The 16090-nt window shown below is 55.0% G+C and overlaps 1 protein-coding gene across 3 annotated transcripts in view; it reads left to right on the forward strand.

Annotated features, from left to right (window-relative positions):
• Positions 1 to 16090, forward strand: part of LOC137562450 (monocarboxylate transporter 13-like) — a 158900-nt gene that overhangs the window by 105609 nt on the left and 37201 nt on the right. For all 3 annotated transcript variants that reach the window (XM_068273799.1, XM_068273800.1, XM_068273801.1), the window contains exon 4: positions 13766 to 13909. In XM_068273799.1, coding sequence (XP_068129900.1) covers positions 13766 to 13909 — 144 coding nt within the window. The remainder of the gene's footprint in view (positions 1 to 13765; positions 13910 to 16090) is intronic.

The following is a 16090-nucleotide window of genomic DNA, read 5'->3' on the forward strand; positions in this document are numbered from 1 at the left end:
TGATCAGTACTCTAGCTGTCACGTTTCCCTCTTCCAGGGCCGCTGTGTGTAGTGATCAGTGCCCTAGCTGTCACGTTTCCCTCTTCCAGGGCCGCTGTGTGTAGTGATCAGTGCTCTAGCTGTCACGTTTCCCTCTTCCAGGGCCGCTGTGTGTAATGATCAGTGCTCTAGCTGTCACGTTTCCCTCTTCCAGGGCCGCTGTGTGTAGTGATCAGTGCTCTAGCTGTCACGTTTCCCTCTTCCAGGGCCGCTGTGTGTAGTGATCAGTACCCTAGCTGTCACGTTTCCCTCTTCCAGGGCCGCTGTGTGTAGTGATCAGTGATCTAGCTGTCACGTTTCCCTCTTCCAGGTCCTCTGTGTGTAATGATCAGTGCTCTAGCTGTCACGTTTCCCTCTTCTAGGGCCGCTGTGTGTAGTGATCAGTGCCCTAGCTGTCACGTTTCCCTCTTCCAGGGCCGCTGTGTGTAATGATCAGTGCTCTAGCTGTCACGTTTCCCTCTTCCAGGGCCGCTGTGTGTAATGATCAGTGCTCTAGCTGTCACGTTTCCCTCTTCCAGGGCCGCTGTGTGTAGTGATCAGTGCTCTAGCTGTCACGTTTCCCTCTTCCAGGGCCGCTGTGTGTAGTGATCAGTGCTCTAGCTGTCACGTTTCCCTCTTCCAGGGCCGCTGTGTGTAGTGATCAGTGCTCTAGCTGTCACGTTTCCCTCTTCCAGGGCCGCTGTGTGTAATGATCAGTGCTCTAGCTGTCACGTTTCCCTCTTCCAGGGCCGCTGTGTGTAGTGATCAGTACTCTAGCTGTCACGTTTCCCTCTTCCAGGGCCGCTGTGTGTAGTGATCAGTACTCTAGCTGTCACGTTTCCCTCTTCCAGGGCCGCTGTGTGTAATGATCAGTGCTCTAGCTGTCACGTTTCCCTCTTCCAGGGCCGCTGTGTGTAATGATCAGTGCTCTAGCTGTCACGTTTCCCTCTTCCAGGGCCGCTGTGTGTAGTGATCAGTGCTCTAGCTGTCACGTTTCCCTCTTCCAGGGCCGCTGTGTGTAATGATCAGTGCTCTAGCTGTCACGTTTCCCTCTTCCAGGTCCTCTGTGTGTAATGATCAGTGCTCTAGCTGTCACGTTTCCCTCTTCTAGGGCCGCTGTGTGTAGTGATCAGTGCCCTAGCTGTCACGTTTCCCTCTTCCAGGGCCGCTGTGTGTAGTGATCAGTGATCTAGCTGTCACGTTTCCCTCTTCCAGGGCCGCTGTGTGTAGTGATCAGTGCTCTAGCTGCCACGTTTCCCTCTTCCAGGGCCGCTGTGTGTAGTGATCAGTGCTCTAGCTGTCTCGTTTCCCTCTTCCAGGGCCGCTGTGTGTAATGATCAGTGCTTTAGCTGTCACGTTTCCCTCTTCCAGGGCCGCTGTGTGTAGTGATCAGTACTCTAGCTGTCTAGTTTCCCTCTTCCAGGGCCACTGTGTGTAGTGATCAGTGCCCTAGCTGTCTAGTTTCCCTCTTTCAGGGCCACTGTGTGTAGTGATCAGTGCCCTAGCTGTCTAGTTTCCCTCTTCCAGGGCCGCTGTGTGTAGTGATCAGTGCTCTAGCTGTCTAGTTTCCCTCTTCCAGGGCCACTGTGTGTAGTGATCAGTGCTCTAGCTGTCACGTTTCCCTCTTGCAGGGCCGCTGTGTGTAGTGATCAGTGCCCTAGCTGTCACGTTTCCCTCTTCCAGGGCCGCTGTGTGTAGTGATCAGTGCCCTAGCTGTCACGTTTCCCTCTTCCAGGGCCGCTGTGTGTAGTGATCAGTGCTCTAGCTGTCACGTTTCCCTCTTCCAGGGCCGCTGTGTGTAATGATCAGTGCTCTAGCTGTCACGTTTCCCTCTTCCAGGGCCGCTGTGTGTAATGATCAGTGCTCTAGCTGTCACGTTTCCCTCTTCCAGGGCCGCTGTGTGTGATGATCAGTGCCCTAGCTGTCACGTTTCCCTCTTCCAGGGCCGCTGTGTGTAGTGATCAGTGCCCTAGCTGTCACGTTTCCCTCTTCCAGGGCCGCTGTGTGTAATGATCAGTGCTCTAGCTGTCACGTTTCCCTCTTCCAGGGCCGGTGTGTGTAATGATCAGTGCTCTAGCTGTCACGTTTCCCTCTTCCAGGGCCGCTGTGTGTAGTGATCAGTACCCTAGCTGTCACGTTTCCCTCTTCCAGGGCCGCTGTGTGTAGTGATCAGTGATCTAGCTGTCATGTTTCCCTCTTCCAGGGCCGCTGTGTGTAGTGATCAGTGCCCTAACTTTCACGTTTCCCTCTTCCAGGGCCGCTGTGTGTAGTGATCAGTGCTCTAGCTGTCACGTTTCCCTCTTCCAGGGCCGCTGTGTGTAATGATCAGTGCTCTAGCTGTCACGTTTCCCTCTTCCAGGGCCGCTGTGTGTAATGATCAGTGCCCTAGCTGTCTCGTTTCCCTCTTCCAGGGCCGCTGTGTGTAATGATCAGTGCCCTAGCTGTCACGTTTCCCTCTTCCAGGGCCGGTGTGTGTAATGATCAGTGCCCTAGCTGTCACGTTTCCCTCTTCCAGGGCCGCTGTGTGTAATGATCAGTGCTCTAGCTGTCACGTTTCCCTCTTCCAGGGCCGCTGTGTGTAGTGATCAGTGCTCTAGCTGTCACGTTTCCCTCTTCCAGGGCCGCTGTGTGTAGTGATCAGTGCTCTAGCTGTCACGTTTCCCTCTTCCAGGGCCGCTGTGTGTAGTGATCAGTGCTCTAGCTGTCACGTTTCCCTCTTCCAGGGCCGCTGTGTGTAATGATCAGTGCTCTAGCTGTCACGTTTCCCTCTTCCAGGGCCGCTGTGTGTAGTGATCAGTGCTCTAGCTGTCACGTTTCCCTCTTCCAGGGCCGCTGTGTGTAATGATCAGTGCTCTAGCTGTCACGTTTCCCTCTTCCAGGGCCGCTGTGTGTAGTGATCAGTGCTCTAGCTGTCACGTTTCCCTCTTCCAGGGCCGCTGTGTGTAGTGATCAGTGCTCTAGCTGTCACGTTTCCCTCTTCCAGGGCCGCTGTGTGTAATGATCAGTGCCCTAGCTGTCACGTTTCCCTCTTCCAGGGCCGCTGTGTGTAGTGATCAGTGCTCTAGCTATCACGTTTCCCTCTTCCAGGGCCGCTGTGTGTAATGATCAGTGCTCTAGCTGTCTCGTTTCCCTCTTCCAGGGCCGCTGTGTGTAGTGATCAGTACTCTAGCTGTCACGTTTCCCTCTTCCAGGGCCGCTGTGTGTAGTGATCAGTGCCCTAGCTGTCACGTTTCCCTCTTCCAGGGCCGCTGTGTGTAGTGATCAGTGCCCTAGCTGTCACGTTTCCCTCTTCCAGGGCCGCTGTGTGTAGTGATCAGTGCCCTAGCTGTCACGTTTCCCTCTTCCAGGGCCGCTGTGTGTAGTGATCAGTGCTCTAGCTGTCACGTTTCCCTCTTCCAGGGCCGCTGTGTGTAGTGATCAGTGCCCTAGCTGTCTCGTTTCCCTCTTCCAGGGCCGCTGTGTGTAGTGATCAGTGATCTAGCTGTCCCGTTTCCCTCTTCCAGGGCCGCTGTGTGTAGTGATCAGTGATCTAGCTGTCACGTTTCCCTCTTCCAGGGCCGCTGTGTGTAGTGATCAGTGCCCTAGCTGTCACGTTTCCCTCTTCCAGGGCCGCTGTGTGTAATGATCAGTGCTCTAGCTGTCACGTTTCCCTCTTCCAGGGCCGCTGTGTGTGATGATCAGTGCTCTAGCTGTCACGTTTCCCTCTTCCAGGGCCGCTGTGTGTAATGATCAGTGCCCTAGCTGTCACGTTTCCCTCTTCCAGGGCCGCTGTGTGTAATGATCAGTGCTCTAGCTGTCACGTTTCCCTCTTCCAGGGCCGCTGTGTGTAGTGATCAGTGCTCTAGCTGTCACGTTTCCCTCTTCCAGGGCCGCTGTGTGTAGTGATCAGTGCCCTAGCTGTCACGTTTCCCTCTTCCAGGGCCGCTGTGTGTAGTGATCAGTGCCCTAGCTGTCTCGTTTCCCTCTTCCAGGGCCGCTGTGTGTAGTGATCAGTGCTCTAGCTGTCACGTTTCCCTCTTCCAGGGCCGCTGTGTGTAATGATCAGTGCCCTAGCCTTCACGTTTCCCTCTTCCAGGGCCGCTGTGTGTAATGATCAGTACTCTAGCTGTCACGTTTCCCTCTTCCAGGGCCGCTGTGTGTAGTGATCAGTGCCCTAGCTGTCACGTTTCCCTCTTCCAGGGCCGCTGTGTGTAATGATCAGTACTCTAGCTGTCACGTTTCCCTCTTCCAGGGCCGCTGTGTGTAGTGATCAGTACTCTAGCTGTCACGTTTTCCTCTTCCAGGGCCGCTGTGTGTAGTGATCAGTGCCCTAGCTGTCACGTTTCCCTCTTCCAGGGCCGCTGTGTGTAGTGATCAGTGCTCTAGCTATCACGTTTCCCTCTTCCAGGGCCGCTGTGTGTAATGATCAGTGCTCTAGCTGTCTCGTTTCTCTCTTCCAGGGCCGCTGTGTGTAGTGATCAGTACTCTAGCTGTCACGTTTCCCTCTTCCAGGGCCGCTGTGTGTAGTGATCTGTGCCCTAGCTGTCACGTTTCCCTCTTCCAGGGCCGCTGTGTGTAGTGATCAGTGCCCTAGCTGTCACGTTTCCCTCTTCCAGGGCCGCTGTGTGTAGTGATCAGTGCCCTAGCTGTCACGTTTCCCTCTTCCAGGGCCGCTGTGTGTAGTGATCAGTGCCCTAGCTGTCACGTTTCCCTCTTCCAGGGCCGCTGTGTGTAGTGATCAGTGCCCTAGCTGTCACGTTTTCCTCTTCCAGGGCCGCTGTGTGTAATGATCAGTGCCCTAGCTGCCACGTTTCCCTCTTCCAGGGCCGCTGTGTGTAGTGATCAGTGCCCTAGCTGTCACGTTTCCCTCTTCCAGGGCCGCTGTGTGTAGTGATCAGTGCCCTAGCTGTCACGTTTCCCTCTTCCAGGGCCGCTGTGTGTAATGATCAGTACTCTAGCTGTCACGTTTCCCTCTTCCAGGGCCGCTGTGTGTAATGATCAGTGCTCTAGCTGTCACGTTTCCCTCTTCCAGGGCCGCTGTGTGTAATGATCAGTGCCCTAGCTGTCACGTTTCCCTCTTCCAGGGCCGCTGTGTGTATTGATCAGTGATCTAGCTGTCACTTTTCCCTCTTCCAGGGCCGCTGTGTGTAATGATCAGTGCTCTAGCTGTCATGTTTCCCTCTTCCAGGGCCGCTGTGTGTAGTGATCAGTGATCTAGCTGTCACGTTTCCCTCTTCCAGGGCCACTGTGTGTAATGATCAGTGCTCTAGCTGTCCCGTTTCCCTCTTCCAGGGCCGCTGTGTGTAGTGATCAGTACTCTAGCTGTCACGTTTCCCTCTTCCAGGGCCGCTGTGTGTAATGATCAGTGATCTAGCTGTCACGTTTCCCTCTTCCAGGGCCGCTGTGTGTAGTGATCAGTGATCTAGCTGTCACGTTTCCCTCTTCCAGGGCCGCTGTGTGTAATGATCAGTGCTCTAGCTGTCACGTTTCCCTCTTCCAGGGCCGCTGTGTGTAGTGATCAGTGCCCTAGCTGTCACGTTTCCCTCTTCCAGGGCCGCTGTGTGTAATGATCAGTGCTCTAGCTGTCACGTTTCCCTCTTCCAGGGCCGCTGTGTGTAGTGATCAGTACTCTAGCTGTCACGTTTCCCTCTTCCAGGGCCGCTGTGTGTAATGATCAGTGCCCTAGCTGTCACGTTTCCCTCTTCCAGGGCCGCTGTGTGTAATGATCAGTGCCCTAGCTGTCACGTTTCCCTCTTCCAGGGCCGCTGTGTGTAATGATCAGTACTCTAGCTGTCACGTTTCCCTCTTCCAGGGCCGCTGTGTGTAGTGATCAGTACTCTAGCTGTCACGTTTTCCTCTTCCAGGGCCGCTGTGTGTAATGATCAGTGCCCTAGCTGTCACGTTTCCCTCTTCCAGGGCCGCTGTGTGTAATGATCAGTGCTCTAGCTGTCACGTTTCCCTCTTCCAGGGCCGCTGTGTGTAGTGATCAGTGCTCTAGCTGTCACGTTTCCCTCTTCCAGGGCCGCTGTGTGTAGTGATCAGTGCTCTAGCTGTCACGTTTCCCTCTTCCAGGGCCGCTGTGTGTAATGATCAGTGCCCTAGCTGTCTCGTTTCCCTCTTCCAGGGCCGCTGTGTGTAGTGATCAGTGCCCTAGCTGTCACGTTTCCCTCTTCCAGGGCCGCTGTGTGTAATGATCAGTGCCCTAGCCTTCACGTTTCCCTCTTCCAGGGCCGCTGTGTGTAATGATCAGTACTCTAGCTGTCACGTTTCCCTCTTCCAGGGCCGCTGTGTGTAGTGATCAGTGCTCTAGCTATCACGTTTCCCTCTTCCAGGGCCGCTGTGTGTAATGATCAGTGCTCTAGCTGTCTCGTTTCCCTCTTCCAGGGCCGCTGTGTGTAATGATCAGTACTCTAGCTGTCACGTTTCCCTCTTCCAGGGCCGCTGTGTGTAATGATCAGTGCTCTAGCTGTCACGTTTCCCTCTTCCAGGGCCGCTGTGTGTAGTGATCAGTGCTCTAGCTGTCACGTTTCCCTCTTCCAGGGCCGCTGTGTGTAATGATCAGTGCTCTAGCTGTCACGTTTCCCTCTTCCAGGGCCGCTGTGTGTAATGATCAGTGCTCTAGCTGTCTCGTTTCCCTCTTCCAGGGCCGCTGTGTGTAGTGATCAGTACTCTAGCTGTCACGTTTCCCTCTTCCAGGGCCGCTGTGTGTAGTGATCTGTGCCCCAGCTGTCACGTTTCCCTCTTCCAGGGCCGCTGTGTGTAGTGATCAGTCCCCTAGCTGTCACGTTTCCCTCTTCCAGGGCCGCTGTGTGTCGTGATCAGTGCCCTAGCTGTCACGTTTCCCTCTTCCAGGGCCGCTGTGTGTAGTGATCAGTGCTCTAGCTGTCACGTTTCCCTCTTCCAGGGCCGCTGTGTGTAGTGATCAGTGCCCTAGCTGTCACGTTTTCCTCTTCCAGGGCCGCTGTGTGTAATGATCAGTGCCCTAGCTGCCACGTTTCCCTCTTCCAGGGCCGCTGTGTGTAGTGATCAGTGCCCTAGCTGTCACGTTTCCCTCTTCCAGGGCCGCTGTGTGTATTGATCAGTGATCTAGCTGTCACGTTTCCCTCTTCCAGGGCCGCTGTGTGTAATGATCAGTGCTCTAGCTGTCATGTTTCCCTCTTCCAGGGCCGCTGTGTGTAGTGATCAGTGATCTAGCTGTCACGTTTCCCTCTTCCAGGGCCACTGTGTGTAATGATCAGTGCTCTAGCTGTCCCGTTTCCCTCTTCCAGGGCCGCTGTGTGTAGTGATCAGTACTCTAGCTGTCACGTTTCCCTCTTCCAGGGCCGCTGTGTGTAATGATCAGTGATCTAGCTGTCACGTTTCCCTCTTCCAGGGCCGCTGTGTGTAATGATCAGTGCTCTAGCTGTCACGTTTCCCTCTTCCAGGGCCGCTGTGTGTAATGATCAGTGCTCTAGCTGTCACGTTTCCCTCTTCCAGGGCCGCTGTGTGTAGTGATCAGTACTCTAGCTGTCACGTTTCCCTCTTCCAGGGCCGCTGTGTGTAATGATCAGTGCCCTAGCTGTCACGTTTCCCTCTTCCAGGGCCGCTGTGTGTAGTGATCAGTGATCTAGCTGTCACGTTTCCCTCTTCCAGGGCCGCTGTGTGTAGTGATCAGTGCCCTAGCTGTCACGTTTCCCTCTTCCAGGGCCGCTGTGTGTAATGATCAGTGCCCTAGCTGTCACGTTTCCCTCTTCCAGGGCCGCTGTGTGTAATGATCAGTACTCTAGCTGTCACGTTTCCCTCTTCCAGGGCCGCTGTGTGTAGTGATCAGTACTCTAGCTGTCACGTTTTCCTCTTCCAGGGCCGCTGTGTGTAGTGATCAGTGCCCTAGCTGTCACGTTTCCCTCTTCCAGGGCCGCTGTGTGTAGTGATCAGTGCCCTAGCTGTCACGTTTCCCTCTTCCAGGGCCGCTGTGTGTAATGATCAGTGCTCTAGCTGTCACGTTTCCCTCTTCCAGGGCCGCTGTGTGTAATGATCAGTACTCTAGCTGTCTCGTTTCCCTCTTCCAGGGCCGCTGTGTGTAGTGATCAGTACTCTATCTGTCACGTTTCCCTCTTCCAGGGCTGCTGTGTGTAATGATCAGTGCTCTAGCTGTCACGTTTCCCTCTTCCAGGGCCGCTGTGTTTAATGATCAGTACTCTAGCTGTCTCGTTTCCCTCTTCCAGGGCCGCTGTGTGTAATGATCAGTGCCCTAGCTGTCACGTTTCCCTCTTCCAGGGCCGCTGTGTGTAGTGATCAGTACTCTAGCTGTCACGTTTCCCTCTTCCAGGGCCGCTGTGTGTAGTGATCAGTGATCTAGCTGTCACGTTTCCCTCTTCCAGGGCCGCTGTGTGTAGTGATCAATACTCTAGCTGTCCCGTTTCCCTCTTCCAGGGCCGCTGTGTGTAATGATCAGTGCTCTAGCTGTCACGTTTCCCTCTTCCAGGGCCGCTGTGTGTAATGATCAGTGCCCTAGCTGTCACGTTTCCCTCTTCCAGGGCCGCTGTGTGTAGTGATCAGTACTCTAGCTGTCACGTTTCCCTCTTCCAGGGCCGCTGTGTGTAGTGATCAGTACTCTAGCTGTCACGTTTCCCTCTTCCAGGGCCGCTGTGTGTAGTGATCAGTGCTCTAGCTGTCACGTTTCCCTCTTCCAGGGCCGCTGTGTGTAGTGATCAGTACTCTAGCTGTCACGTTTCCCTCTTCCAGGGCCACTGTGTGTAGTGATCAATACTCTAGCTGTCCCGTTTCCCTCTTCCAGGGCAGCTGTGTGTAATGATCAGTGCTCTAGCTGTCACGTTTCCCTCTTCCAGGGCCGCTGTGTGTAGTGATCAGTGCCCTAGCTGTCACGTTTCCCTCTTCCAGGGCCGCTGTGTGTAGTGATCAGTGCTCTAGCTGTCACGTTTCCCTCTTCCAGGGCCGCTGTGTGTAGTGATCAGTGCTCTAGCTGTCACGTTTTCCTCTTCCAGGGCCGCTGTGTGTAATGATCAGTGCTCTAGCTGTCACGTTTCCCTCTTCCAGGGCCGCTGTGTGTAGTGATCAGTGCTCTAGCTGTCACGTTTCCCTCTTCCAGGGCCGCTGTGTGTAATGATCAGTGCTCTAGCTGTCTGGTTTCCCTCTTCCAGGGCCGCTGTGTGTAGTGATCAGTGCCCTAGCTGTCACGTTTCCCTCTTCCAGGGCCGCTGTGTGTAATGATCAGTGCCCTAGCTGTCACGTTTCCCTCTTCCAGGGCCGCTGTGTGTAGTGATTAGTACTCTAGCTGTCACGTTTCCCTCTTCCAGGGCCGCTGTGTGTAGTGATCAGTGCTCTAGCTGTCTCGTTTTCCTCTTCCAGGGCCGCTGTGTGTAGTGATCAGTGCTCTAGCTGTCACGTTTACCTCTTCCAGGGCCGCTGTGTGTAATGATTAGTGCTCTAGCTGTCACGTTTCCCTCTTCCAGGGCCGCTGTGTGTAGTGATCAGTGCTCTAGCTGTCACGTTTCCCTCTTCCAGGGCCGCTGTGTGTAGTGATCAGTACTCTAGCTGTCACGTTTCCCTCTTCCAGGGCCGCTGTGTGTAGTGATCAGTGCTCTAGCTGTCACGTTTCCCTCTTCCAGGGCCGCTGTGTGTAATGATCAGTGCTCTAGCTGTCACGTTTCCCTCTTCCAGGGCCGCTGTGTGTAGTGATCAGTGCTCTAGCTGGCACGTTTCCCTCTTCCAGGGCCGCTGTGTGTAATGATCAGTGCTCTAGCTGTCACGTTTCCCTCTTCCAGGGCCGCTGTGTGTAGTGATCAGTGCTCTAGCTGTCACGTTTCCCTCTTCCAGGGCCGCTGTGTGTAGTGATCAGTGATCTAGCTGTCACGTTTCCCTCTTCCAGGGCCGCTGTGTGTAGTGATCAGTGCTCTAGCTGTTACGCTTCCCTCTTCCAGGGCCGCTGTGTGTAGTGATCAGTACTCTAGCTGTCACGTTTTCCTCTTCCAGGGCCGCTGTGTGTAGTGATCAGTGCCCTAGCTGTCACGTTTCCCTCTTCCAGGGCCGCTGTGTGTAGTGATCAGTGCCCTAGCTGTCACGTTTCCCTCTTCCAGGGCCGCTGTGTGTAATGATCAGTGCTCTAGCTGTCACGTTTCCCTCTTCCAGGGCCGCTGTGTGTAATGATCAGTACTCTAGCTGTCTCGTTTCCCTCTTCCAGGGCCACAGTGTGTAGTGATCAGTACTCTATCTGTCACGTTTCCCTCTTCCAGGGCCGCTGTGTGTAATGATCAGTGCTCTAGCTGTCACGTTTCCCTCTTCCAGGGCCGCTGTGTGTAATGATCAGTGCTCTAGCTGTCCCGTTTCCCTCTTCCAGGGCCGCTGTGTGTAGTGATCAGTGCTCTAGCTGTCACGTTTCCCTCTTCCAGGGCCGCTGTGTGTAGTGATCAGTGCTCTAGCTGTCACGTTTCCCTCTTCCAGGGCCGCTGTGTGTAGTGATCAGTGATCTAGCTGTCACGTTTCCCTCTTCCAGGGCCGCTGTGTGTAGTGATCAGTGCCCTAGCTGTCACGTTTCCCTCTTTCAGGGCCGCTGTGTGTAATGATCAGTGCTCTAGCTGTCACGTTTCCCTCTTCCAGGGCCGCTGTGTGTAGTGATCAGTGCTCTAGCTGTCACGTTTCCCTCTTCCAGGGCCGCTGTGTGTAGTGATCAGTGCTCTAGCTGTCACGTTTCCCTCTTCCAGGGCCGCTGTGTGTAGTGATCAGTGATCTAGCTGTCACGTTTCCCTCTTCCAGGGCCGCTGTGTGTAGTGATCAGTGCCCTAGCTGTCACGTTTCCCTCTTCCAGGGCCGCTGTGTGTAGTGATCAGTGCCCTAGCTGTCACGTTTCCCTCTTCCAGGGCCGCTGTGTGTAGTGATCAGTGATCTAGCTGTCACGTTTCCCTCTTCCAGGGCCGCTGTGTGTAGTGATCAGTACTCTAGCTGTCACGTTTCCCTCTTTCAGGGCCGCTGTGTGTAATGATCAGTGCCCTAGCTGTCACGTTTCCCTCTTTCAGGGCCGCTGTGTGTAATGATCAGTACTCTAGCTGTCACGTTTCCCTCTTCCAGGGCCGCTGTGTGTAATGATCAGTGCCCTAGCTGTCACGTTTCCCTCTTCCAGGGCCGCTGTGTGTAGTGATCAGTGCTCTAGCTGTCACGTTTCCCTCTTCCAGGGCCGGTGTGTGTAGTGATCAGTGCTCTAGCTGTCACGTTTCCCTCTTCCAGGGCCGCTGTGTGTAATGATCAGTACTCTTGCTGTCACGTTTCCCTCTTCCAGGGCCGCTGTGTGTAATGATCAGTACTCTAGCTGTCACGTTTCCCTCTTCCAGGGCCGCTGTGTGTAATGATCAGTGCCCTAGCTGCCACGTTTCCCTCTTCCAGGGCCGCTGTGTGTAATGATCAGTGCTCTAGCTGTCACGTTTCCCTCTTCCAGGGCCGCTGTGTGTAATGATCAGTGCTCTAGCTGTCACGTTTCCCTCTTCCAGGGCCGCTGTGTGTAGTGATCAGTGCTCTAGCTGTCACGTTTCACTCTTCCAGGGCCGCTGTGTGTAATGATCAGTGCCCTAGCTGTCACGTTTCCCTCTTCCAGGGCCGCTGTGTGTAATGATCAGTGATCTAGCTGTCACGTTTCCCTCTTCCAGGGCCGCTGTGTGTAATGATCAGTGCTCTAGCTGTCACGTTTCCCTCTTCCAGGGCAGCTGTGTGTAATGATCAGTGCTCTAGCTGTCACGTTTCCCTCTTCCAGGGCCGCTGTGTGTAGTGATCAGTGATCTAGCTGTCACGTTTCCCTCTTCCAGGGCCGCTGTGTGTAATGATCAGTACTCTAGCTGTCACGTTTCCCTCTTCCAGGGCCGCTGTGTGTAGTGATCAGTACTCTAGCTGTCACGTTTCCCTCTTCCAGGGCCGCTGTGTGTAGTGATCAGTGATCTAGCTGTCACGTTTCCCTCTTCCAGGGCCGCTGTGTGTAATGATCAGTACTCTAGCTGTCACGTTTCCCTCTTCCAGGGCCGCTGTGTGTAGTGATCAGTACTCTAGCTGTCACGTTTCCCTCTTCCAGGGCCGCTGTGTGTAGTGATCAGTACTCTAGCTGTCACGTTTCCCTCTTCCAGGGCCGCTGTGTGTAGTGATCAGTACTCTAGCTGTCACGTTTCCCTCTTCCAGGGCCGCTGTGTGTAATGATCAGTGCTCTAGCTGTCACGTTTCCCTCTTCCAGGGCCGCTGTGTGTAATGATCAGTGCTCTAGCTGTCACGTTTCCCTCTTCCAGGGCCGCTGTGTGTAGTGATCAGTGCCCTAGCTGTCACGTTTCCCTCTTCCAGGGCCGCTGTGTGTAGTGATCAGTACTCTAGCTGTCACGTTTCCCTCTTCCAGGGCCGCTGTGTGTAGTGATCAGTACTCTAGCTGTCACGTTTCCCTCTTCCAGGGCCGCTGTGTGTAGTGATCAGTGATCTAGCTGTCACGTTTCCCTCTTCCAGGGCCGCTGTGTGTAGTGATCAGTGCTCTAGCTGTCACGTTTCCCTCTTCCAGGGCCGCTGTGTGTAATGATCAGTGCCCTAGCTGTCACGTTTCCCTCTTCCAGGGCCGCTGTGTGTAGTGATCAGTGCTCTAGCTGTCACGTTTCCCTCTTCCAGGGCCGCTGTGTGTAATGATCAGTGCTCTAGCTGTCACGTTTCCCTCTTCCAGGGCCGCTGTGTGTAATGATCAGTGCTCTAGCTGTCACGTTTCCCTCTTCCAGGGCCGCTGTGTGTAATGATCAGTGCCCTAGCTGTCACGTTTCCCTCTTCCAGGTCCGCTGTGTGTTATTATCAGTACTCTAGCTGTCACGTTTCCCTCTTCCAGGGCCGCTGTGTGTAATGATCAGTGCTCTAGCTGTCACGTTTCCCTCTTCCAGGGCCGCTGTGTGTAATGATCAGTACTCTAGCTGTCACGTTTCCCTCTTCCAGGGCCGCTGTGTGTAGTGATCAGTGCTCTAGCTGTCACGTTTCCCTCTTCCAGGGCCGCTGTGTGTAGTGATCAGTGCTCTAGCTGTCACGTTTCCCTCTTCCAGGGCCGCTGTGTGTAGTGATCAGTGCTCTAGCTGTCACGTTTCCCTCTTCCAGGGCCGCTGTGTGTAATGATCAGTGCTCTAGCTGTCACGTTTCCCTCTTCCAGGGCCGCTGTGTGTAGTGATCAGTGCTCTAGCTGTCACGTTTCCCTCTTCCAGGGCCGCTGTGTGTAGTGATCAGTCCTCTAGCTGTCTCGTTTCCCTCTTCCAGGGCCGCTGTGTGTAGTGATCAGTGCCCTAGCTGTCTCATTTCCCTCTTCCAGGGCCGCTGTGTGTAGTGATCAGTACTCTAGCTGTCACGTTTCTCTCTTCCAGGGCCGCTGTGTGTAGTGATCAGTACCCTAGCTGTCCCGTTTCCCTCTTCCAGGGCCGCTGTGTGTAGTGATCAGTGATCTAGCTGTCACGTTTCCCTCTTCCAGGGCCGCTGTGTGTAATGATCAGTGCTCTAGCTGTCACGTTTCCCTCTTCCAGGGCCGCTGTGTGTAGTGATCAGTGCTCTAGCTGTCACGTTTCCCTCTTCCAGGGCCTCTGTGTGTAGTGATCAGTGCTCTAGCTGTCACGTTTCCCTCTTCCAGGGCCGCTGTGTGTAATGATCAGTGCCCTAACTGTCACGTTTCCCTCTTCCAGGGCCGCTGTGTGTAGTGATCAGTACTCTAGCTGTCACGTTTCCCTCTTCCAGGGCCGCTGTGTGTAATGATCAGTGCTCTAGCTGTCTTGTCTTCCTCTTCCAGGTCCGCTGGGCTGCGCTCTCGCCGTACGATTTGGCTCTCGTCTGGTTGTTATGTGTGGAGGTCTTCTGTCTTCTGTTGGCTTGTTTGCTGCATCCTTCTCCACCAGCCTCTACCAGCTGTACCTGAGCATTGGAGGCTTGTCAGGTAAGGACTATCTGAGTGACCGCAGGAGGGGTGGAGCTGAGAGATCATAGCCCCTTTTGTCTGTGTCACCCTGTAGGAGGAGGGGCCAGCTGTGAACCTCCCTGGCGGTAAGGCTAAGCTACACTTGGGCTAGTCGCCACAGGGGATCACATGGTCCCGGGAGGTTTTTTACTTAATAAAAATGGTTGTATTTTGTTAAGCTAGCATTTCGCTAGCTAACCATGTGGCCCAAGTCCCTCCGGCCCCAACCGATTGCCGCCGTTTTACGTACCCCCGGGATCCCGCGATGGTGCAGCCTCCCAATCAGCTCCAGACTTCGCTATGGGGAGGATAGGGACTGCGCATGCCGTCATGTCCGATCATCGCTCATTGGTGAAGCTGCGGCTCTCGCAGAATCGCGGACGGGTAAATGTTGCCGGCGTCGATCGGGGGGGGGGGGGTCAGAGAGGTGCTGGGGGACATAGTTAGCTAGCGAAGTGCTAGCTCACAAATAAAAAAACACATTTTATTTAAAAACAAATCCCTCCCGCGGACACAGCCACTGAAAGTGTGTACCGCCAGGAGGGTTACCTCACTTCTGTCTGTGTCACCTTTCAGGAGGAGGGGCAGGCTGGTAACTCCTCCCTTCTTTCTGTGTCACCCTGCAGGAGGAGGGGCAGACTGGTAACTCCTCCCTTCTGTCTGTGTCATCCTGCAGGAGGAGGGGCAGACTGGTAACTCCTCCCTCCTGTCTGTGTCACCCTGCAGGAGGAGGGGCAGACTGGTAACTCCTCCCTTCTGTCTGTGTCATCCTGCAGGAGGAGGGGCAGACTGGTAACTCCTCCCTTCTGTCTGTTTCACCCTGCAGAAGGAGGGGCAGGCTTGCAGCTCCATTCTGTCTGTGTCACCCTGCAGGAGGAGGGGCAGACTGGTAACTCCTCCCTACTGTCTGTGTCATCCTGCAGGAGGAGGGGCAGACTGGTAACTCCTCCCTTCTGTCTGTGTCACCCTGCAGGAGGAGGGGCAGGCTGGCAGCTCCCTTCTGTCTGTGTCACCCTGCAGGAGGAGGGGCAGGCTGGTAACTCCTCCCTTCAGTCTGTGTCACCCTGCAGGAGGAGGAGCAGACTAGTAACTCCTCCCTTCTGTCTGTGTCACCCTGCAGGAGGAGGGGCAGGCTTGCAGCTCCCGTCTGTCTGTGTCGCCCTGCAGGAGGAGGGGCAGACTGGTAACTCCTCCCTTCTGTCTGTATCATCCTGCAGGAGGAGGGGCAGACTGGTAACTCCTCCCTTCTGTCTGTGTCACCCTGCAGGAGGAGGGGCAGACTGGTAACTCCTCCCTTCTGTCTGTGTCACCCTGCAGGAGGAGGGGCAGACTGGTAACTCCTCCCTTCTGTCTGTGTCACCCTGCAGGAGGAGGGGCAGGCTGGCAGCTCCATTCTGTCTGTGTCACCCTGCAGGAGAAGGGGCAGGCTGGTAACGCCTCCCTTCGGTCTGTGTCACCCTGCAGGAGGAGGGGCAGACTGGTAACTCCTCCCTTCTGACTGTGTCACCCTGCTGGAGGAGGGGCAGACTGGTAACTCCCTTCTGTGTGAGTCAACCTGCAGTAAGAGGGGCAGAGTGATAGCTCCTCCCTTCTCTGTGAGTCACCCTGCAGTAGGAGGGGCAGAGTGATAGCTCCTTCCATCTGTCTGTGTCCCCTTTACAGTAGGAGGGGCAGACAGATAGCTCCTCCCATCTGTCTGTGTCCCCTTTGCAGTAGGAGGGGCAGAGTGATAGCTCCTCCCATTTGTCTGTGTCCCCTTTTGCAGTAGGAGGGGCAGAGTGATAGCTCCTCCCATCTGTCTGTGTCCCCTTTGCAGTAGGAGGGGCAGAGTGATAGCTCCTCCCATCTGTCTGTGTCCCCTTTACAGTAGGAGGGGCAGAGTGATAGCTCCTCCCATCTGTCTGTGTCCCCTTTGCAGTAGGAGGGCAGAGTGATAGCTCCTCCCATCTGTCTGTGTCCCCTTTGCAGTAGGAGGGGCAGAGTGATAACACCTCCCATCTGTCTGTGTCCCCTTTGCAGTAGGAGGGGCAGAGTGATAGCTCCTCCCATCTGTCTGTGTCCCCTTTGAAGTAGGAGTGGCAGAGTGATAGCTCCTCCCATCTGTCTGTGTCCCCCTTGCAGTAGGAGGGGCAGAGTGATATCTCCTCCCTTCTCTCTGTG

Source organism: Hyperolius riggenbachi, chromosome 3 (genome assembly GCF_040937935.1).
Source record: "Hyperolius riggenbachi isolate aHypRig1 chromosome 3, aHypRig1.pri, whole genome shotgun sequence".
NCBI lineage: Eukaryota > Metazoa > Chordata > Amphibia > Anura > Hyperoliidae > Hyperolius > Hyperolius riggenbachi.